Source organism: Akebia trifoliata, chromosome 12 (assembly GCF_017979445.1).
Source record: "Akebia trifoliata isolate Shusen 1 chromosome 12, ASM1797944v1, whole genome shotgun sequence".
In the NCBI taxonomy this organism is placed as follows: domain Eukaryota; kingdom Viridiplantae; phylum Streptophyta; class Magnoliopsida; order Ranunculales; family Lardizabalaceae; genus Akebia; species Akebia trifoliata.
In genome coordinates this window covers 53,681-78,497 of record NC_141386.1, presented here as the reverse complement: position 1 = coordinate 78,497, position 24,817 = coordinate 53,681, and the positions used below count along the sequence as shown (strand labels likewise).

Genomic DNA, 24,817 nt, shown 5'->3' with positions numbered 1-24,817 from the left:
CCAGTCAAAGCAAAACCAGATACGACCTACTTTCGAACCTGACGCCCGCCACTGACCCCGAAATTCATATTAGGCGGTACAAAGACCTGCTGTCCAGCTGATGGTTTTGGGGGGAAATACCGTTCTCATTTGAGAGTCAAACCTAAGGAAAATCTTTTCTATTTTTTAATATATATTTTATGGTGAAGCTCATTTGGTAAAATGGATGAGAGAGAGGACACTAGGGGCCGTTGATTAATGATTACAAAAGGAATATAAAGTGGAAATTTTTTTAAAAATAATTATATTTTTTATTGTTTCATGCCTTATTTTTATAGTTTTCAAAAGAAGCCTAATTTTCTTAGGCCCCCAGCGTGGCATGGATTGGAACAATAGATTTTTCTCGAGATACATAATTGTAAATCTCATGAATATATGTAATTGTGCTTCCCAAGAAAAAGAATCTATAGTTTTAGCACATGCCAGGTCAAGAGTGTGCATAAGTGGTGGGTTAAAAAATCATTGTTCTTTTCAAAATAAAAACCAAAAGATAGCTTCAACTAAAATCAAAATGAGATTTTTTAATCTCAAAAGGTGTTCCGTTAAATAGCTAATTGAGATAAACATAGGATTTTTTAAACATCGATGTTTTTTTCTAAGTATTTATACCAATTTTCTACAGATACATTGGGAATCATTAGGGGTATTATCCCATGCTAACTATGTGTGTGGTGTAAAGTTGAACATCATTTAAGGCCTTTGTTTCCATTAAAGGTGGATGTGTTGATTAGGGTTGGCAATGGTTCAAATTCTATCTGGTATTCGAATCGATTTGATCCAAAAAATTAGGATCATATATGATATTTGGATATTTGGATTGGATTTGGCTTGAAATTTGAAATCCAAAAAAAAAAAAATTCATTGAATTTTCAAATCGATTATGGATTAGCCTCAACCTGATCCAAGAACAATCCCGACAAATGATTTCTTTCCGTAACACCCTTACATCTTTCGTTTGTTTTTGTTTAGGGGGAAAAGTCCTAAAACTCATCTTCTTCAACAAGCCATCTTCCTCTTGAACCTCCACCACTCACCTCCATCTCCAACTACACACACACACACACACAATCTCTCTCTCTCTCTCAAAATTAGAAGTATTAGGGGGATCAAATGTTAGTTGGTAGATACAATGGATTAATGAACAACTATCTCCCAAGATACAATGATCATATGTGCAAAGGTAACATTTCAATCTATACGTCAAAATGAAGTACGTTAAAGCAAATAAGAGAAAAAAAATTGAATGAGAAAAACTATGGTCGAAATGACCTTTTTATAAAATATTAAAAGACGTGGTGTCTCTGTGTGTTAATTGGACGGTGAGCCCAAGTCCAACACGTAAATTAGCAAAAGGGTCGCGTGCATCCACGTGAAGTCAAATTGTCGAAATTTGCACCCCCTTGCGAGTGTATCGTGTGCCCGCACACGCATTAAGGATTTTTTGGACCAATGGTTCAAATCCTTCTTGAGCCCATGGGCCTCTTGTGCACGTGCGTGGGTTTATCCAAATCTTTCTCTCATATTCACTTAAGTGATATTAGAAGTTCTATATAAGAACTAGACAATTTTCTTATTCCTATCCGATGTGAAACTAAAGAGTTTCACTAATAAACGCAATTATTCTACAATCCACATACAATAAATTATGGCTAATAGGGGTTGTTTGGAGTCGATTTCTCATTCAAACAAAATGGATTTTTGATAATTAAATAGATGAAATTATTCTCTTTAATGAGAAGAATAAGTTTTCAAGTGGTCCCACCTCAAATAAATTATGGGACCCACTAAGTCACAAAAAATCTGGAAAAACTGTAGATTTTTCTTACATCAAATTGATGTTAAGGTCCTTGATCTTGGTTGTTTTGATTTTGGGGGCATTGATATTGTTTCTACAACTTGTACTTTCGCCATTATCACCACCATCTCTCTTCCTCCTTTTTATACAAATCATCCTCTCTTCCTTATTTTTTAAACTCTCTTCCCCTCCTGCATTGCTAATTTATCACTCTACCTCCCAAACTCTAAGTTTTTCCCCAAACCCAATTTCTTTCAAATAAAGTTTCTAGTGCTAGATCAGATCTGTTCAATTTTGGGTTGAATGAAATCTTAACCAAATTGGATTCAGTTCAAAGACTCATTAATCTAATCGAATCTAGATTATATGCTAAAGATTTCGGGTTGGAGCCAGTTTGATACTAATCTGGTACCAAATTGGTCCATTGCCAACCCTAGCATTGGTCATATATATATATATGTATTTATTTATTAAAAAGGATCTCACTGGGCTTATACATGTGATTTCATTGAACTCAAGCTAGTTGTCAAGATATTAGAAGACTCCAATATATTGTGTTATGGGAGTTTTTTTGTATGAAATTCTTCAACTAGAGCATTCAGACTAGTTTGTTAAGGAAAAAATCAAGTCTTCTACTCTTTTGGATGAAATCTAATTGGGTAGATATCTATATAATTCTATATAATAAAACACAACAATGAACCCTACTCACTCTACCCATATAAAGAGGGGTTAAGATTTAATCTCTTTACAAATCTCGAGAACAATTTTTAATTTTATTCTCTCTCTTCTTTTACTTTTCTAAAATACCTTTCAAATTTTATTGTCTTTCCTCTTTAAACCCCATTTTCAAGAATATCCCTCCAACCATATTGTCTTTCTTCTACTACCCCCTCTCCCCTTCAAAATTTCTTACCTTCCTTTCATGCCTTTATCCTCGAAGAGGATGCTCATTCTTACAAGAACAAACTTTACTCAATCCATATCTTATGGAGGTGTGCAAGTCAATGGGCTTTTCATCTGATGATAAGGTAACAACTTAAAATTTTTCATAAAACAAGAAATAAACAAAATAAATTTATCATTACAATCTATTCAATCCTATTATCTGATCTGTTATCCCAAAATCAACATTATCAATTAAAACCTAACCCTTATCATAATGGAACCCTCTTCTATTGTCTGGACTTGGGGACCAACAATGTAACTGTAGACATGAGAATGTTCACCTTTGAACATCAATGCTACGTTGTTTGGAGTCGCCACCATTCTTTTTTGTAAATGGATGTAAATGGGCACCCGAATCAATTATTTTGAAAATCATTTTTTTATAGCATTGTAGTGACTCTCAATCATGAAAAATGTATGGTCTACCTAAGATCTAAGTAAGGGGATTCGGTTAGAGAATGGGGAAGGTGTTAAGCACCCCATTCTCTCCACCTAAGGTGGTTACCTTTAGATTTGTCCATTTTTGAAAAGAATAATATAACAAGTAAAGTGCATGGGATGCATGAAGTGGGTGGGTGCACATGGTGTGTATGTATCTCTTTAGAAGAGGATTTGATGTTGGTGTTGGCATAAGAAATATCTTATGGAAGAAGACATTTCATGGAGCCAACACACTTTTACATGAGTTGAGATGTTGGTTTAGGATTTTAGAGAAATTTCATGGATGGAATACCCTTAGATCCATAACCTTAATGCATGCATGTTTAGCTAGAAACTTAGTGTTTTAACCCCATCAAGAGAGTTACACATTTCTTCATCATAGCCAAATATGTGTGAGGTGTGTGCATAGTGTACATTATGATGCATGATATGAGAATGGGTTAAAAAGGGCTTCAACCTCCATCATTTCGACCAAACCGCCTCAAGCATTCCATGCCCAAGGTTGAGGTTCAATCTACTCGGGATGAAGGAGGGTTCTCCATTACATCCTAAGGGTTTCTAAAAAAAAGAAAAATGGAGGGTTAGAGGAAGAAGATGCAAGTTAAAAGAAAATAGATAAACAACTACTATCCCACCTTGTCCCTTTTAAAAGTTTTGAGAGAACTTGAGCTTGAGTAATGAACTTGAGAGTTGAAGGATATAGTTGAGGGTTAAGAGAGTTGAAGGTTGGAAGTTGAGAGATGAGAGATGAGTAGAGATTTTGATAGAGTTTTAGGTTGAGAGATGGGGGCTTGAGAGCATGAGTTGATCATAGAAAATGAGGGTATTTATAGAGTTTTTGAAGAACTTTTTGGGATAAAGTGGTCCAACCCTAAAAATAAAGGAAATGGACATGAGATTTAGGTTGTTTCTTTTTGGATTTTCCATTTGTATGAGGGTAAAGATGACATTTGTGAAAAAATCCTAAAAGCATTCTTTGATCCTTGGATTTTTGGTAAATAGAGGTGAGAGAACAAAAGTACTTTTGGGAGGATGAATAGGGGAGTGACATGTGTAAAGGTGGAGTAGTAGGTAAAAAGTAGACCTTGGTTCATTTGTAAATAACTCATAAAGTAAGGGTGGAAGTGTATTTTTGAAATGGACCAATGGGAAAACAAAAGTACTTTTGGGAAGGTGAATGGAAGCATGACATGTGTAAAGGTGAAGTGGTAGGTGAAAAGTAGATCTTGATTCATTTGTAAATAACAAATAAAGTAAGGGTGGAAGTATAATTTTGAAATGGACCAATGGGAGAACTCCATGTATGTACTTGAAGATTCCCACCTTTTGAGGGCATAATAGGAAGTTCTCTCACTTTTATGGATTATTACCAAAGACCAAATAACCTTTTTTATTTTACTAGACTTTTTGAGAAGGGCATTCTTGAATTTTCACAAAGGGAAAGTTGACCCTCCAATTAGATGATGCATTGGGTGTTGGGAGCTTATGAGGTATCAACATGTGTCATCTTGTGAAGGGGTGAGAGAATGGACTTGGAGTAGGCTTGGTGTTGGGCTTGGATTTGGGTTAGGATATGGACTTGGGTTTGGGCTTAGGAGGGACTTGGTGTTAGGTTTGGGTATAGACTTGGTGTTGGGTTTGGATATGGACTTGGGTTTGGGTTAGGACATGGACTTGGGTTTGGAATATGAACTTGGGTTTGAGCTTAGGATATGAGTGATGGACATAGGTTTAAAGTGGATTAGGGACAAGGTATGGGCATGATATGAGATGGAAATAATATGCATGTATGCATGAATATGATGCCAAGTGGCAATGTGGGTCCATTGAGAAGTTTAAGTCTAACTCAAAATCAATTCGAGGAAATTTGGACTTTCCTAACGGGTTCGTGCAAATTGGGGTGTCTACAGTAACGTAAAGAAAAAACAATATAGGCATATTTACCTTCAACTTAAACTTAAATCTTAATCCTACATTGAACCTAACGATAAGGGCTGTCAATGGATCGAATCGAGGTTGATTTGATATCAATCCAATAACGATCAGATTGGATCTGGGACTGATCTGATAAGTATCAAATCGGGTTTTTTATCGGAACTCAATATTAATATCAAAATCCGATCCATTAACAATCAAGTCAGATTCGGATCAGGTCAAATCTAATTTTATATACAAAATCTAAATAAACTTCATGCATCTCAATAAATATATAATATATTTATATATTTTCTAACATATTATTGGATTAGGTCCTTATCGAATCAGGACATGGTTGATCTAGATTCAACCTAATAAAATTTTGAATCTGATCCTTATCGAAATACAAAACATTAATGCAGACCTGAAGTTATTGGATCAGAACGGATTGGGTTTTGGGTTTGATCCGATACATTGACAGCCTTACTAACGATTATCCTAGATCTTAAGCTCTAGACCATAATAAACTTAATTATTAAATTGTAACACTAACCTTAACCTTAATACTAATCCCAGATCACATGAGTGTACAACTAGAGGGAGCAAAATCTATTGGTTGTTGTTATCTCACAAATCATGGGTTTTTTCACTAATCTTAGAGAAAAACTCTAATTAAGTTAACTTATTCGTAACATTTACCCTTTCAATTTATTGGTGGGTTTCTTGTTACTAAGAAGGTAAATGATTACATATTTGTAATTGTTGATAGTTTTAGCAAGTGGCAATGACGGTAACTTACAAGAAAGTAATAGATGTGATACTAATAAATTGGGGATCCAACTTAAAACCAATTGGCAATGAGTGGAGAGGTCCAAAAGCTTATAAGGAGAGAGACAAGAAAATGAGTGTCCAATATGAGACTAAACTCAACACTCCCCTACACGTGTGGGCCAGACTGGGCCAAAACACATGGAGATAAATGAACTAGGTGACGTGGAGGAAAGAAAAGCTCGCTCTGATACCATGATAAATTTGAGGGTCTAACTGAAAACTAATTGGCAATGAGTGGAGAGGCCCAAGAGCTTATAAGGAGAAAGACAAGGCAATGAGTGTCCAATGTGAGAATAAACTCAATAGATACATACAACATACATGTGCACCAAGCTTACTTTTCAACCTTTTGGTTGGTCAATAACAAATACCTCATTCCTGATGAGTAAATTTTAGGGGAAATTATTTTTAAAAAAAACCTAATTAAATTAACATTTGTTAAAAAGGTAACAAAATTTTCAAAATTAGCAAGAGAAACTTAATTTTATCTTTATCTTTTTCTTCAACTCACATCATTCTCCTCTCTCCACTGATACGAAACAAAAGGTCTCTATTCTCTAGTTTGAATCGAATACGGACAATTCTTTGACTTGAATCGAATACGGACAAGCCTCATTGTTTTGGATCAAACACGTTGATTTCATAACATAGATGAACTGAATCGATCTTCACAATTTGAATTGAATATGAACAACCCCTTGATTTTAATCAAACATGAATAATTCTTAGATTTAAATCGAACACGAACAATCCTCGTTGTTTTGGATCAAATACAAAGAACTCTTTGATTTCGATCACTATCATTTTAAATTGCATCACCTGGTGACAATAAAAATGGTATGGACCCCCACCTTCTTCAAATCTAAACCTAAGTAAGTTTCTCTCTAAACTATCATCATCTAAAATTTAGTAGTAACTTAGAAGACTCAATAGTCCATTATCAACCTGGTTTCAAATTGTATAGAAACAATAGATTATAACAATTTTTTTTTATCTTATCAGAGCAATCTAAAATTTCACAAGGAAATTTGTTGATTCATAGGGGCCCCAAAACATATTATATTATAGTTGATTCATCACTTTGAATTGATATATATGCATTGATATTATTCTTCTTAGTTTTTGGAAAACAAAACTTCCATACTCATGGAGGGTGACCCCTATTTTGAGTAACCCGATAATCCATAACTGCACCTACTTAATATTCCGATTACAGGTACTATTGTTTTAAACTTGTTGTCTATGCTTGACCTTGATTATTTTTTCAAAAATTCATAATTATAGTATTTATTTTTTCTACCAGGTTTAAGCATGGATGGAAAAAACGTGTGTGTATTGGTCTTGTAATCTGACTAGTGTCTAGAAAATGATTTCTAGAGCTCTTATTGCATGGACTTTACGGATAAACTATAAACTAAAATTACTTATTAGACATAATGCATTGTTAGTCCATAATAATTACTGTTTTCCATAAAATGATATATTTTGAAGATTAATTACTGTTATTTTCATGTAATAGGAAAAAGTTGTAAATTTTCGAAAACAAATTAGAAAATTAGAAGAAATCACTATGATCAAGGATTTGGAAGAAGTCATCTAACCAAGATCCAAGTCAATTGGGCTCACATGGACCACGACTCCCTAGTTAATGTGGGCCCTAGTCATCTGTCGAGAAATTTTTTCTTCAATGCCAAGCATCTCTATCTTTAAATATTTCGATTTAAAGACCAACGAATGCCACTATATGTTTCTTTCACTGAAAAGCTCTTTAATGGATTCTATAGTTTGCAGATATTTCATTATATCTTCACAGTCATCTTCATCTGAACTAGTCAAGTTGTACAATGAGTTTCCTAAGTACTTATTGGAGTCTTCATTATTCGTTAGCTCAATCTCATCTTCTGATTCATCACTGTTAATATTAATTAGAGATTTTTCACCAGACATCATTGACAATAAGGCTTTAGATTGAATTTGAGAGTTGGAGGTTAAACTTAAATTGAATGTGAGAGTTGAGGATTGCATTTATATAGACAACTAAGTAATGTAGATGTGACAATTTAATGTGAAATGACTTGTGAAAATTCAATATATATTGTAATGTCTGACTAGTGACAGTTCAATGTGAATTTTCACGTCTTACTTTATCAGTGTTAAGTCATCTAAACAGTAGTTCATTCTAATTTTATTAGTGTTAAGTTTATTCTCATCTTGTATGATTATACTTGAGTTGGTATAGTCTTGACTATAAAGATTGATTAGAATTTCTATAGGTTTTTCATTAAATCAAGATTTTCATTTGTTAGGGATCGATGAAATTTTGCAAAATAAATCAAAGTCGAAGAACAATTGAATTTTTCATTGATGAGAAAGGATGGGTGGAATCAAGAGTTTGGGAAAAATACAAGGTAACAAGGTCCACCACCCAGATATGCATCCATGGCTAGAGATTGAAAACAGGCAAGTAATTTTTCCTTCTTTTTTTTTTTAAGGAAATCCATTTTCACTAGACCATTTTCTAAGAATATATTATCAATTCAATCAACCATACCTCAATTAGTGATTGTAGCATTGCTATTCTTTAGGGTAATTTTCCTGTCTCTAACAAGTGAAGAGAGAGAGAGAAATGGATAGAAATAGAGGGGGGCAGAGATTGGTGCGATGGGGGACTACTTATCTGAACATTGAGATATTTACTTTAAATATAGAGACGTGGTGTTAGTTTTCTTAATTATATTAATTATTAATTTTTTATAAAAAATCTAAAATGCATACAAAAATAAAAAAGCATATTTGTTTTAAGGATGTAGAGGATAGAGGATAAAGGAAAATAATAATAATTTTTTGTTTACTTATAAAATACTACATATTGGTAGAAATGTGGAGTTATGTGAGTTCGTTTTTTCTATTTAAATTTTTATCCATATTTATTATAAAATTAACAAAATTAATTTATTTTTTTATTAAAAAATAGTTTTTCAGTATTTTTTGTTATTCAACAAATAGTTTTAGAATAATTATTTTATATTTGAAACAAAATAAATTGAAAAACACTATTTTAAGTAGCATTTTTTAGATCAATTTGAAAAACAACACTCAAAGTGCGTGACATTTTTTGGGGATAATTTAATAATTGTGTTTTAGGTTCATCTTGATAATTTTGAAAAATATTGATTATCTTTTTGATAAATATTAATTTAATTAGATTTTTTGATAATTTTTCCTAAATTTTTTGGTGAGCTATGGAGATGTTATGCATTAAATAGCTTGCATGCGCAAAACTGGAAGTCAATCAGAAGTAGTTAACTGAACCATCATGCATTTGTTGGGAGGATATGACAAGCAACAACAGATGAATATTTATCTCATCGTATTCAATAGTAAAACAATTGATCATTCAACCACATAGTCATCCCTTTTGAACTTTGTTATGATCCCCTTCCTTGAGCATAATTTGTCATATTCTTTTCTAAGGTTTTATTTAGATTGAGAGAAATTCAATTCATCTCTATCATATTTGGATTGACAAAATAGAAATTAGGACAATTTTGAAATTTAAAATATCTTAAAAGATGTTTAAGGGCAGACTTGAAATTATAAAAGATTTTAAAAGAATTTCTCTCTATTTCTGTCCTCTTCTCTTCTCTTCCGACTTAAACAAGAGAAAAGGAGAGAAACTCATTTATTTTCTTTTCTCCTTTCCATTTCTCTCAATCCAAACACAGCCATAAAACAATCATACTGCAACCCAAAAGAAATTATGGATCAACAGATAGTGGAAAGATTGAAGAACTTTAAAAATGTAACAAAAAAAAATACAATAGGGGCAAGAGATCAACAACTTTAGGAGCGAGAGAGATTTTTGTCTTTTTTTCTTTGTGGGTGAGGGGGTAAAAACCCAGACAATTGGATCGAGTTGAGGTATGGAGAGGACCAAATCCAATAATTTGATAAACAAAATCCAAATAAATTTCATATATTTAAAAAGTAACATATATAATTTACATACTGATGATGGGAAAGTTATTGGATCAGATCTGATTCGGTACATAGACAGCCCTAGCATTTATGGGGGCATGGTAAGTTATCAATCCGAAAAGTAAAATAATTTCCTGTGAATCGGAATTTTAGGTTTAAGGATCTTAGCAACGATGGCTAAACTGTTACTGGTGAACTTGCTGGAATTCTGCATCTCTTCCTTGAGAATGCTACATGCAGACTGTCCTGTACAGCTCTCATCTAAGCCGTCTAAGCATGTCTCCTGATTGGTGATGGCGCTGCTGAGCCACGTCTGTATGTTGTTGATCTTTGATGCCGTTAACATGATCTTCTCCACACCCTGCTGGCTCACCAAAGAAATCGACTCGTTGACTCGATCAACAGAATCCTCGAAGAGACTTTTGCAATCACGTAACGCGGTTTCGACCATGGGATCGTTGTTGACTTTTGGTATGAGCTTTTGGGGAACAGAAGAGAGCTTCGAGAGCTCGTTAATGGAGACTTGCAAAGAAAGCCTGAAGATCTCTTCTGTGTCTGCTTTCTTCTTATTTTCGAGTGAAGAGATGCTCGAGAAACACAATTCGGGGTACTTGGTTACATTGCAGACGGCTTTGATAGACTCAGCCGACCTCATCATGGCCATGGGGTCGGATTCAAGTACTACTTCGTTGCTACTGCTGTATATGAATGTTTTGGCCAATACACACATGATCAAGGTCGCTAAAACGATCGAACAGACAATAATGATGATCATACGGCTTCGGATCTTGCGACGAGTCGCAGGATCTACCTGCTCGCCTACCTTACCGTAGCCCTTTAAGGTGTTGATTGAATCCATTATTCCTCTGCTCTGCTTTTTTTTTCTTCCCCTTCTTGGTTAGAAAAAGAGGTGTGCGCGCGTGCTTTGTTTGTGTGGGTATAACTCGCCCAAAGAGAAGCCTTTGAAATTGATGCTTCTTTATCATCTATTTTATTTTATTTTATTATAGAGATTCTATTGCCACACCGAAAAAACCAAGAATTAGCGTGTGCTAATTATCTTAGTGTGTTGTTAGTAAAAGTGGTGTTCCAATAGAAACTCTCTCTTTTATTATCTTTACTATTTAACATCGTGATAAAATGACTCGCCTAATGGCATACTCAATTGTCTCAATGACATGGATAAGTTTGGGAGCCATATATTTGTATGCTCTTAGGATACACAATTCTCTTAGGTTACACTTCTTTATGAAGAAGTGCAATTGTATATCCTTAGAGGTAAAGATTTACGATTTTCAAGCTTATCTATGCCTTCGAGTCGATTGAGTATGTCACTTGATGAGTTATATTATCACCACTCTTATTATTATAATAATGAGAGAAGACGAAGTAGAAGTGGTTACACCAAAATTTGAGTTGATCATAAATGTTTTTATTTTTATATTTAAAATTAATATAATCAGGGTTATTTTAACATTAAAAGAAAAGAAAAAAATTTATTACAACCCCAACTTTTTTATTATGTAATATTAAAATGCTTGGATCAATATTTTAAATTGTGCACTTGTACACGACACCTTGTACTATTATTAAATGTAGGGATGAGATTGAGCTGGAGCCTTTGTGGGGGAGAATGAATAAAGCAAACACCTTTAAAAAAAAAAAAAACACTAAAAAAAAAAAAATGGCACCCTCTTGTTTGAAATTTTGCTGTGAAATCATCATGTCATTAAACACACCACGAATCGGTCTTGGCGGTGACTTCTCGCCATTGGTTTGGTCAAACCTGGGGTAGAGCTTTTAAATGAATGATATGAAATCACAATGTACAGCTAGATAAGGTCTAAAATATTGTTATAATTATATTTTAACTCATCAATTTTAATATTTTTAATAATCCCCTTTCTAAAAAAGAAATGGTCTTTGCCTTCTCCAGAGAGATCACCATCTGTTTCTTCTCCCATTCACGATTTGGAATCTGATGAATCTCCAAAGATCCAATAAGGGGGATTAATTGATGAGCAAGTTCATACATACCGTTTAATGGGAAAAAATCTTTGAAACAGTCCCCGCCTCAAAATTTTGAAGAAACCCTCTTCATACTATGACATGTGTCATCTTCAAGGAGAGTTCCTGTTAAAATTCAACACCAGCCCAAATTGGAAAAGCCCACATTTATTGTCCAAGTCCAATAGTTATTTATAGCCCAATTTCTAGAATCTTCCTAGAGAAAACTCTAGATGTCTTTAGATAAGAGAAAAATAGAAGATTCTAGAATTATAGATATTTTGGTAGAAAACTCTAGACTAATAGATATTTTTAGAAAGTTCTAGATGACAAAATTATAACCACTAGATTAAGAATGTGTTGGCACAATCCTAACCATTAGTTAAGGAGGTGCCACTAGTATAAATAGGGGTAAGTCCTCTCATTTTGTAATCAAGTAGTTAGAATCAAGTAGTAAGAAACAAGTTGTGAGAAATAACTTGTGAGTAAGAAGTCTTGAGAGGTTGTAAAAAGTGTGAGTGTTTGTAAAAGTGTGTTTTCCTTAATAGAGTGTTATTTTCTTCTTCAACTTGTGAGTGATATTTTTATTGAGGGTATAGTACAAGTAAATTGTTTACTTGTTTATATCCAATATTTGTGCATTTAGAGTCAAGTACTCTAGATTTTTCCTCAACAATTGGTATCAGAGCCAGGTTGCTAAGGATCGATTTTGGTGGAGTTATCTTGAGTTGTGAGGAGTTTACTACTCTACAAGATCGTTAGTCAAGTTTGTTCCGTTCAGTCGAAGCTCTGTCAGTACGATGGGTGACCTTCAAGTAGTTGGAGGAATCAAGAAGCTCAACAACCAAAACTACAATGCGTGGGCAACATGCATGGAGTCTTACCTACAAGGTCAAGACCTTTGAGAGATTGTCGGTGGTAGTGAAGTTACACAACCGACAACAGAAGATGCCAATGGCATTTTGAGAAAATGGAAGATTAAAGCAGGCAAGGCGATGTTTGCTTTAAAGACTACAATTGAAGAAGAAATGTTAGAGCACATTCGAGATGCCAAAACACCGAAAGAAGCATGGAACACCTTCGCTACACTCTTTTCAAAGAAAAATGATATAAAGTTACAACTTCTCGAGAACGAGCTACTATCAATGGCGCAACGTGATATGACGATCGCCCAATACTTTCATAAGGTGAAGTCAATATGCCGTGAAATTTCAGAGTTAGATCCGAATGCTGCTATTGGAGAAACCAGGATAAAAAGAATAATTATCCATGGTTTGCGACCCGAATACCGAGGCTTTATTACTGCAGTACAAGGATGGCCGACACAACCATCACTTGTTGAGTTCGAAAATTTGCTTGTTGGTCAAGAAGCTTTGGCTAAGCAAATGGGAGGAGTCTCGTTGAAGGATAAGGAAGAAGCACTTTACACAAGCAAAAGTAAAGGTAGCTTCAAGCAGTACGTCAGAGGTGGATCTAAAACGAATGGTGACAAGATAAGAGGTCATCAAAGAGAGGGAGGCTCTCGTCCAGGGGGAGCTTCAAAGAATCACGGTAATAGTAGAAGGTTCGAAGGCGATTGCTACAACTGCGGGAAGAATGGCCACATGGCGAAAGATTGCTGGTCTAAGAAAAAGCATGCTGAAAGTAATGCTGCTACTTCCAGTTCTAAAGAGAAAATTGAAGATGAATGGGATGCTGAAGCATCGTTTGTAAAGGAAGAAGAAGAAGTAGCTCTTACAGCTACATCTGAACGGATTGACTACGAGAATGACTGGATCGTAGACTCGGGGTGCTCAAATCACATGACAGGTGATAGACAGAAGTTGCAAAACTTGTCTGAGTACAAGGGAAGTCGTGTGTGGTGGTGACGGCTGACAACTCAAGGTTACCGATAGCTCACATCGGTAAGACGATAGTCACATCTCGTTATAATTCTAACCAGGTGCCACTTCAAGATGTCTACCATGTTCTAGGAATGAAGAAAATTTTGTTATCCGTAGCTCAATTAACATCATCAGGCTACTATGTCTTGTTCGGTCCCCAAGATGTGAAGGTATATCGTGACATCAAAATCTCAGAAAAGCCAATGATGGAGGGACGACGATTGGAGTCAGTTTACGTAATGTCAGCAGAGTCTGCATATGTAGACAAGACAAGAAGGAACGAGACAACAGATTTGTGGCACATGCGGTTGAGTCATGTTAGCTATTCCAAGTTAAGTGTGATGGTAAAGAAGTTGATGCTTAAGGGACTTCCTCAGCTTGACGTGAGAACAGACACGGTCTGTGCAGGATGCCAGTATGGTAAAGCACATCAATTGCCATACGAGAAATCAAAGTTTAAAGCAAAGGAACCATTAGAGTTAGTTCACTCTGATGTGTTCGGGCCAGTCAAGCAACCATCAGTCAGTGGAATGCGGTACATGGTAACCTTCATTGATGACTTCTCTAGGTATGTGTGGGTTTTCTTTATGAAAGAAAAATATGAAACTTTTTCAAAGTTTAAAGAGTTCAAAGAGATAGTTGAAGGAGAAGTAGGAAAGAAGATCCGTTGCTTGCGCACAGACAACGGAGGAGAATATAGCTCAAACGAGTTCTCTCTATACCTACGAGAATGCAAAATACGTCGTCAGTATACATGTGCCAATACACCACAACAGAATGGTGTAGCAGAAAGAAAGAACCGGCATCTTGCAGAAACTTGTCGGAGTATGCTACATGCAAAGAATGTACCGGGAAGATTTTGGGCCGAAGCTATGAGAACAACAGCCCATGTGATCAACAAACTTCCTCAACCAAGGTTAGAGTTTGTTTCACCCTTTGAAAAACTATGGGACATAAAGCCTACAGTTAGCTACTTTCGAGTATTCGGATGTGTATGTTATGTATTTGTTCCTGATCATTTACGTAGCAAGTTCGATAAGAAAGCAGTCAGGTGTATCTTTGTTGGATACGATAATCAGAGAAAGAGGTGGAGATGCTGTGATCCTACAACTGGAAGGTGTTATACATCGCGAGATGTGGTATTCGACGAAGCATCTTCTTGGTGGTCCTTAGGAAAAGAGGTGTTGCTAGACTCAAGAGAATTCGAAGACAAACTACAACAAAAGATGGAGGAGCACACTGTCAAAATTCAACCAAGTTCAGATAAAGCTGGAGATCTGCATGACAGTGATGGTGATCAAGAGTTGGCCCAGAATCCTTGGGAAACTGGTGTGTATCAACAAGAAGATCATCATGAAGAAACATAGGGCCTGATTGATTGCGCTTCTAAACGCGGCTTTACCGGCGTTTGCGACTAAAAGCTAGATTTTACAAAATTTTGCGTGCTTGATATCACTTCTAAACGCGGCGTTTTGAAGTTGTAAACGCAAATTTGAAAAAAAAACGGTGTTTTGAAAAGCGCGTGTGAGCCGCTTCGCGCATTTGCGTTTTAACGCGTCGTAGTGAAATGACAAATTTACCTTTCATCATTTATCAAATTTACACGCTCAGTCCGCGATTATAACTTCGACTGTTTTCGATCCATATCACATTCTCTCTCTCTCATCGATTTTGACAGCTAACGGCGACCCACCTCTACGACGCCGATCAGTTTTCTGATCGTTTACCATCGACGACGACGAAGATGTTGTCTTGGTTAAACTGACGACGACGCCGATCAATTTTTCGAACGTGAACTCAATCTCTCCTTTGCCCCTTTTCCGATCGACGGCTTTCGATTTATTCGCACAGCAGCTTCTAACAACAGAAGCAAGGTGTTCACGTTCAACTCCCATGGCCTCTGCTGCTTCTACACATTGTGCAGCCACCAACGTTGCTGCAGATGCCATCGCCATGTCTGTCTTTGTCATCTGCTCGTCTTTAGCATATCCAAATGATGCAGCCGTGGCTGCAGCAATTGCCGCAACAGCTACAGCAACCGCAGCAACAGAGACTGCCGCATGAAGCTGAGCATTGTGAGCACGAGTTTCCTCTTTTTTCTTCTCTCTTCTATCCTTCAACCACCTCCCAACTGTCTTACTTCCACCGCCACCACCACCTCCACCACCTGTGAGCTCTCTCTATCTCTCTGTCATGGATTTCGATTTTTTACGAAATTCCAACTTGAATGTTCGATTAACAGAAAACTTTCTGTTAGGGTTTTTGTAATTTTCAATTTCTTGTTAGATTTTTATTAAAAAATTATAATAGGAAAAAATGTATTATTTCTGCTTCAAATTCAGAGGTACAATATCTACTTTTTTATTTTATGTTTTGATTCTGTTTAGATTCGTTGGGTTTTTGTGTTTCATTGACTACCCATTTGGGTTTTTGTTCTTAATTACTTGGTATTAGTTGATTTGGGTATCTTAATTTATGGGTTTCCTGATATATTCCTGTCCTGTTAAGTGAGGGGTAATCATCCAAGCAAATCACCATTTTTATAACTGATAGCAGTGTTGGAATATGGGTTGCCATTCTTGGTTGATTCTTTGTTAGTGTGGAAATAAGAAGGGAAAATGACTTGAGAGAATGGGTTTCTTGGACTATGCAAATTGACATCTTTGAGGCCTTTTAGAAGCTTTTGAGACAATTTCTGTGATGTCTGTATAATTTTTGTTTAATTTAGCTGTTTTTGTGAGGATGCATGAAATGGGTTATTTTTTTTCTTTTTTTCCTTTTGAGTTCAATGGAAATTATGAAACTTTGAGGAGACAGGAGAACCAAAAAATAAAATAAAAAATAGACTAGTTTCAAAGAAACAACAGGTTTCTTACTAAGGTGAGATTAGAAAAAAAAAACAAACTTTATGTTGTGCAAGCTTACTGGAATCCCATGACCAGACTAAATGATGGTAAGATTTAGTTTAAAAAAAGAGAGGATAAAGAGTTAGGGGTTTTCTATATGAGGGTTACACTTTTCCATGTGAGTTTCTGCTCTAAAGTCTAGAGGTGTAGCATATTTTTTCTGCGGTTATTTATTTATTTATTTATTTTTTGTCAATGAATGGGATAGACTCTGGAAAGGCTGGACCAAGGAATCAAGGCTCAAAGTTTGCCAATAAGCATAATTCTCAATAATTCTTCTACAGCTTGTCGGAAGTTTAACTGGAATTTGGACTATTGTACAATCAAAATACAAGAAAACATTGGATTTGCAATGTAATCTATGTGGTTACCAAATTCTTCGCATATTGCGCAGCCTAGAAATGCCCTGTTAATTTTTGTAGACATTTTAAAATTAAAATAATAATTATTTTAATTTTTATATAATTTTATTATATTTATATATATTTAGTGTAATTATATAATTATAGGGGTATTCTGGTAATTTTTAATGTATTCTGGGTGCATTATCAACATTAAGGGTATTTTGGTCATTTTACCCTAATACAGCAAATTCTTGAAGCTGTATCAAGCAATAATTATCAGATTCTGACAGCAGATTCTGACAGCACAACACTTTTAGAAAGCTCTATCAAGCAAGCTTTTCAATGTTTCAGATTCTGACAGCAGATTCTAACAGCAAATTCTGACAGCAGAAGCTAACAGCAGATTCAAGCAGCTGAATCAATCAGGCCCATAAGTATCAACTCCACAATCACAACTGAGAAGGTCAAACAGAATTCGCAAACCAAATCCCAAATATGCCAATGCAGCCATTGCTGAAGAAGCAACTGCTAAAGAACCCGAGACATTTGAAGAAGCATCACAAAACTCTGAGTGGATCAAAGCTATGGAAGAAGAAGTCACAGTGTTAAAGCAAAATCAGACCTGGGATCTGGTGCCAAAGCCAAAAGATGTGAAACCCATATCCTGTAAATGGGTTTACAAGATAAAACGTCATCCAGATGGATCGATCGAGAGGTACAAAGCTAGATTGGTGGCTCGAGGGTTTTCTCAACAATATGATGAAACGTATAGTCAGATGGCAAAACTCACAAAAGAATCAAGTACTGGCAAAGTTCAAAAAATTTCGTCGTCAACTCTGCATGGTGCATAGAGTGAGAGCTGGTGTTGAGGGGGAGTGTTAAAATTCAACACCAGCCCAAATTGGAAAAGCCCACATTTATTGTCCAAGCCCAATAGTTATTTATAGCCCAATTTCTAGAATCTTCCTAGAGAAAACTCTAGATGTCTTTAGATAAGAGAAAAATAGAAGATTCTAGAATTATAGATATTTTGGTAGAAAACTCTAGACTAATAGATATTTTTAGAAAGTTCTAGATGACAAAATTATAACCACTAGATTAAGAATGTGTTGCACAATCCTAACCATTAGTTAAGGAGGTGCCACTAGTATAAATAGGGGTAAGTCCTCTCATTTTGTAATCAAGTAGTTAGAATCAAGTAGTAAGAAACAAGTTGTGAGAAATAACTTGTGAGTAAGAAGTCTTGAGAGGTTGTAAAAAGTGTGAGTGTTTGTAAAAGTGTGTTTTCCTTAATAGAGTGTTATTTTCTTCTTCAACTTGTGAGTGATATTTTTATTGAGGGTATAGTACAAGTAAATTGTTTACTTGTTTATATCCAATATTTGTGCATTTAGAGTCAAGTACTCTAGATTTTTCCTCAACAGTTCCTTCACAATTTCTGAAGCGGGGGTTGTCCATTTCAAAGTAAGACTCAATTTAATCTAATCCAAAAGTATAGAAACTAATTAATTATCTAGATAATAATATGTTATGTGCTTGTTGGAAGACTTTCTAGCAGATTGGACACTGAAAGACATGACCTGAGAAATCAACAACTGTTATATAGTGACTACTCCGATAAGAGGTTGTAATTCTTTTTTCTTGTTTTCCTTTGTGGACTGGTGGGAAATCTCTCTAACATTAAAAAAAAAAATTAAAAAAAAAAACAATGCGAGGATTCATGATCATCGTCTAACATAGTATATATGTATCATATATTCTTCTACAACCCAACAAGCCCAACGACCTTGATTAATTAAGGTGTAAAATAAACATGTTCCTTTTGCCAAATAGAAATGGACCATGCACCTCCTTCCAAACCTTTCAAAATAATACACAGGATGAGAAATGTAATTAAGTACTAAAAAGAAGACAATTGTATTGTACTGTACTGTACATGGGTGGTCTTAGAACACCAAGCCCGCCGTGAATTTGACACCAGTTGAGGGCAACCACAAATTTCCATCAATGAATTGACTCACTGTAAAATTACTAGCCAAAGCCGAGTCATTTATTGCATGGAATCCTGGCCACTTAACTCTACTACTGAGACCCGCCCCTGGACCATAATTCATGTATTCCCCATAATAAAGTGTATCCAAAGCAAAATTTCCATCCCACTCCAGCCACCCCTCTGCCTTTATAACATTACTCATGTACGTTTGCATGAACACCGTTTTCGAATATTGCTTCCAAGGCCGACCGAGATATGTGAGGGTTTTGGTTGAGTTCATCGAAGCAAGCAGGTCTGAATCAGCCGAAATGTTGGAGAATTGGAAGGAGAAACCTGTGTTTTGGTCTGGGTATTTGCGGCCTTGGGCAGTTATGGTGTTCTTTTGGTTAGGGAGGGGCTTCCTGGCAAGTATTTGGCAATTTTGGAAAACCACGGCACCATTACCAAATATGAAATCAACAGTTCCAGTGATTTGACATTCTCTATAGAATTGACGGAGAGAGTGAGCATACAAAGTGTCTTGGTAACCACGTATACCACATCGGAAGAAGACAGAGAGGTCGGAGTCAGATCGGAGTGCCACTGCCTGGTGCTTCTCAGGTCCTGCTGTGTTCTCAAACGTTAGGTCTCGAGCTATGAATCCCTGTCCAGCAACAGCTGCAGCAATGACATTTCCATTATTGATTGGAATTAGTAATTTTTATCTCAATGCATGTCTCACACTACTTTGATCGAGTTGTGTACGACATGCTACTTAAAGTTTGACTTAGTTGAATTTCAAGACAATTATCTGAGGATTTCAATTAGTCCAAGTAAATGAAAATAAACAAAATGATGCTGTTAAGCTGTACCATTCAATTGGTTTCAATTAGTCCAAGTAAAGGGGACGGATTGTTTTGGAACAACAGGTGTTGTTTTCATTTACTTGTCCTGTAGTGTATAAAACATCACATATGAAAAAAGTAACAGCCCAGTCCTCTTCTAATCATGCTTTAGACCAGATTTGAAGCAAAACCAAATCTCAAAAAATATCTTTTTTTTTTTTTTTTTTGTCAAATCAAGTTATTAAAAATGGAAGGTCACTAAACTCCTAAATTTAACTGTTTTAATGATGTGGCACACCTAACTTCTTGGTATTAAATTCTTAGCAATTTCAATACTTCACTACCTTAACTAAGATTAAATTTCACTAATTTTTTTAGGAAAATGTTTGGAATGACACAAACGGAAATACAAATGATTTGGTGGCACACGCATAACTGTAGATGCTTTTTACTCGTATCTTGCGGAAAAGCATCTACGGTAATGTGCACGACACCACGTCATTGTGTCACCCTGTGTCTCCGTTTGTGTCATTCCAGCATGACTCTTTTTTTTAAGGTTTTACTTTACACACACGTTCTGAATGATATTCCTTGAATCATTGTCCATCATCACCCCGCCCCAACCCGTTGATCAAATCAAAATGGCCTCTTAACCAAAACCAACATCTTTTGATTTTTCACCCTAAGATTATTTGTTTATTTATTTTCTTAGTTTTGTCTTAGTAATATCTAAAAGCCTCAAAACAAGCTCTCCAGTGTTGAAATTGCTAAGAAATTAATACCGAAAATTTAGTTTTTCAGGCTTACATAGGGATCCAAAGCCTTCCCATCAAATTGGGACTCTAGTTTTGCTTTCCTCACTATGGCCTCCTACACACTCAACTTAGAATATTGGTGATTTATAATTATTAGATTTGAACATTTTAGGTGACTTTTCTAATCATTGGTGCCTATCTTGGGGTCCATTAAATTTGTACGTATGGAAAAGCATCAGTTCGGAAAGTCCCATTGTTTAGGTGTCTATTCAAACCTTATGATTGAAGGCAAAATAAGAAAAGGAAGGTTATTATATGACTAATGATAAATGGAAGCAGGAAAACATATGTGGCTGATGTGGCAAGGACATAGAACCATTGATCTTTTTCCTTGTGTATCCCAAAGAAAAAGATCTATAGTTCTGTGCCTTTGCTACGTTTTGCCACATCGATTTATCACGGCTCTTATTATATATCTAGCACTCACCAAATGTAGCTGACCTAAACGTGGTCCAACCGTCAACAAAGCTCCGATTACCCTTAATAACAGTAATGTCCATCCCGTCTCCCACAATCATCAGATTCCATTTCTTCTTCTTGATCTCCACATTCTCCTTATAAATACCTCTCTTCACGTATATCACGTACCGTCTCATACTTTGATTAGGAGCTGCCAGTACTGCGTCCATAACACTGGTGTAATTCCCAGACCCATCAGCAGCCACGACCACGTCTGCGGCCGTTACCCTATTTGTCGAATTATCTTGCAGTAGCCCTCGCTCTCTAGGTGTTACCCATGACGGAAAGGTTTTTTTAGTGCCCCTAGGGATTGGAGGCAAATCATCAGTTGGAGGAACAAAAAGTTGGTTATTAGTACCACTTGCTACCATGCCAAGAACCTCAGCCACTAGGGAGGTTACTTGTTGGACACCACTTGCAACCACATCCTTAACGAAACCATTGGTACCTTCAAATCCATCAATGCATGTGTCTTGATTTCCAAGGGCAGCACTCAACCAAGCCTTTAGGTCGGATCTTGGATTGCCTGTGCTGTTATCCTTACCTGCCCGATCGATCAATCAATCAAACCAACATCATTGATAGATCAAACTGATAATATATGTACTTGTGATTGATGTGTACAATTTTTTTTTTTTTAAGTTACAATAAATAATACCCAATTCTAATTTTCTAGAGTGGAGCCACATATGATAAGTTAATTGCTAAGTAACAAAAGGGCAACATCTACATTACAACCCAAGTTGTCCCTACCCCTACCGAATCTGACCCGAACATTAAGAAAATAATATCAAGTCACCAATATGGAACCATGCACATCATGTTTAGTCAATAAGTCTCCAAGCACTATTTAGTATGATGGATCATATATATATATATTTTCATAGTTATTATGGGATTTTAGTTATAATTTTAATATCCATATATAGCTAATTAATTAATTAATAAGGTTTGTAGTGTGATCTTATTGAAACATAGGTGTATTTTTTAGGGGAAACAGAGAGACAGTTTAGATAAGATTATATCCATCTTGGGTCTTATTTTGTGTTGGTCTAAAGCCTATAAGGAGTTTATGGGAATTTTCTTGGAGAATTTTATGTATAATTGGGATGGGATTCGATGTATTTTGTTTTAGTAGGCTGGTCACCTCGACTGGCCTGGTGCTGTCTGTTCTTGAATGAAATACTACTAATAAAAAATAAAAATAAAAATAAAAATCTTATTGGAATATATATATATAGTTCATCAACAAGTGAGGAAGGAGGAAGGAGGTTATAAAAACAATACCATTGGGAGTTTGTGTGGCTGATACAGTTAAACTCAACTCGTCTACGGAGAAATCGAGTAAGTCAAGACAGTCGTTAATGGCATTTGATAATCGAAAATCGTCGAATACATTAACAAACTTGGAGACAACAGATGTAACCTTCCTCACTTGTTCAATTGTCGACTTAACAGATGATAAGAAAACAGAAGAGGGAACCTTTAAGCACTCAGCGTGGAGATCAATGTCGGCCGAGTGAACAACATGATGAATATTTGCTGTGGAGAAAGAGAAGAAAAGAAACAATAGAAAGATGATGTTGATAGAGATAGAGGAAGCCATTAGAAAGAAAGAAAGAAAGAAGATGATGAATTGTAGTGAAGAGAGAGGTGGGTATTTATTTAATTTCATTTAATTAAAGGAAAATTTAAATGGTGGTGGAATTGAAGGGCCGGAGCAGTGGGCAGGTGAGGGAATTTAAAGCAGACTAATATTTTTGGTAAAGACACATGGGGTATCTTAGTATTGCGTGCCACCTACGTGTATCCATCTTCTTTCTTTAAATTCTTTTGCCCCGCTACCATCAAGATTCAATAATATAACCATAAAGAAATTACCAAAGCTAAGCAAAATCGAGCAAGTAAAGCAGAGCAAAGCAGACGGTTTCACTATTATTTGCTAAAGCCTAAATGTGGTTCCAAGTCACCCCACCAAAAAAATTAATTGACCCAATCAGTGTGATGGGGATCTAATTTAAGGTAAATATGAGGCCCAGCCAGTACATCTTTTGGTTCAGCCAATCGACCTACCAAATGAAAATCAACTCCATTTATGATCACTCAATTGAGGTGCATTGGTCTAATTGACAAAGTTGAAGTATGATGATTGTAGGGGTAAAATATGAGTTGGCTCTTACAATCTCAAGCTATGCCTCCAACGGTGAAACTTTCATCATTATTAAACTGGGCACCAACACCATTGTGATATCCATCAAATACTCTCTCACTTTATATCAAATATTCGTCAGATTCAAATTTGAATTGGATATTAGTCATTTTTTTTTTTAGATTTGGATATATACGTATTCGAATCGATAAGTATCCATTGAAAACCCTATGAGAGATGAAGAGATTTCATCAAATTTAGAGAGAGACAAATTGAATTCAAGGTTTCTTGCTCGTACATGAAGTGGGTTGTTTGTGAGATTTGACATAAGGAAGGTTGCAAGCAGGGACGGAGCCAGTTTCTTGTAGTGGGGGCAAATTATGGTTAGCTGTATAGTTGAAGAACTTGGAGATGAATGATTTTAAGGAGAAATTCAGAGGTTTTTAGTTAGAAGTTGAAAAAAATGATATTTAGGTCATTTCTAATTAGTATATGAGAAAGCCCAACAAACAGGCAATGTCACCAACAAAAAATTTAGGGAGGGGGGCAACAATTGGAGGGAGGGAGGTGAGGGTGTGGAGGCAAATGGAGAGAGAGGTGAGGGAGTGAGGACAAATGGGGCATGTACTTAGATGAAATTATAAGGGTGTCTGAAAGTTCTATGAGGGCAATTGCCCCCATTAGCTCCTTACTAGCTTCGCCCCTGATTGCAAGAGTGATTATCTAAACATGGGCATCTGTATTTTGATGGGTTTAAGCTTCACTCTTTATAGAAAGAAGATTGATTTGGATTACAGTTAGAGTTTGGAGAAATTGTTGCTTTGATTTCCATTAATGAAGTTTTAGAGAAAGAAAGAGATATTTGTGAGAGAGAGAGAGAGAGAGAGGAGACGGAGGAGAAGTACTTGATCTTCGAAGTCTGGTCGTATTTACAAGACTACGAAACGGGATCTTAGTTTTCAAACCTTTCTCAGATCAAGCCATGAGCATGGTTAAGATTCAATCTAAATTCTTCCCTGTACAATATGATGTGCATTGTAGGGAAAAAAAATTGTCTACTTGTCCGAACTAACAATATTCATGAGGACTGATTTGACAAGCATGGGATCCAATCCATTGGATTGGTCTTCTAGATTCATGACTAGAACATTACCTTCAACAGAAATGTTGAGGCTATTAATCTTGAAACTCAAATAGAGAGGGAGGGGGGAGAGGGAAAGAGTGGACTTTACGTCATGTCAATGCGTGGGGTATAAACTTATGTGGCCCACCTAGAAAATTGAGGATGATATCATTATCCAGTATTGTCTCAACAAACATTGTAGTGAAATATTGACTAAGATATTAGATCATGGGTATTGCACATGCTTGTGTGGCTTCGTTAGGGGTTCCATCTTGGATGGGTCCCAGAAGACAACCAATACCGTTTAGTATCATAAGATTTTCAATAATAAAAAAAAGATGTATAGATGTAATCTTTAACAAGAC

The 24,817-nt window shown here is 35.9% G+C and overlaps 1 protein-coding gene and 1 pseudogene across 1 annotated transcript; both read right to left on the bottom strand.

The window, feature by feature from the left end:
• Positions 1-9,917: 9,917 nt before the first annotated feature.
• LOC147388393 (pectinesterase 3 pseudogene) lies at positions 9,918-10,917 on the bottom strand (annotated as a pseudogene).
• Positions 10,918-18,810: 7,893 nt separating this feature from the next.
• LOC147388392 (pectinesterase/pectinesterase inhibitor PPE8B-like) lies at positions 18,811-22,886 on the bottom strand. Its single transcript, XM_086418156.1, has 3 exons — positions 22,468-22,886; positions 21,149-21,724; positions 18,811-19,739 (listed from the first exon to the last, which is right to left on the bottom strand). Exons 1-3 carry the CDS (start codon positions 22,853-22,855, stop codon positions 19,036-19,038), a joined length of 1,668 nt encoding a protein of 555 aa, XP_086274282.1. The 5' UTR covers positions 22,856-22,886; the 3' UTR covers positions 18,811-19,035.
• Between the last annotated feature and the right edge of the window lie 1,931 nt (positions 22,887-24,817).

What these genes read in the sequence shown, in the direction of transcription:
- LOC147388392 (XM_086418156.1), bottom strand. Translation starts at nt 22,855, where the DNA reads ATGAAATTAAATAAATACCCACCTCTCTCTTCACTACAATTCATCATC. An exon ending in AGCCACACAAACTCCCAATG is followed by an intron (nt 21,725 to 22,467) that starts GTATTGTTTTTA and finishes TCGATCGGGCAG; the next exon opens with GTAAGGATAACAGCACAGGC. An exon ending in GTTTAGGTCAGCTACATTTG is followed by an intron (nt 19,740 to 21,148) that starts GTGAGTGCTAGA and finishes TCATTGCTGCAG; the next exon opens with CTGTTGCTGGACAGGGATTC.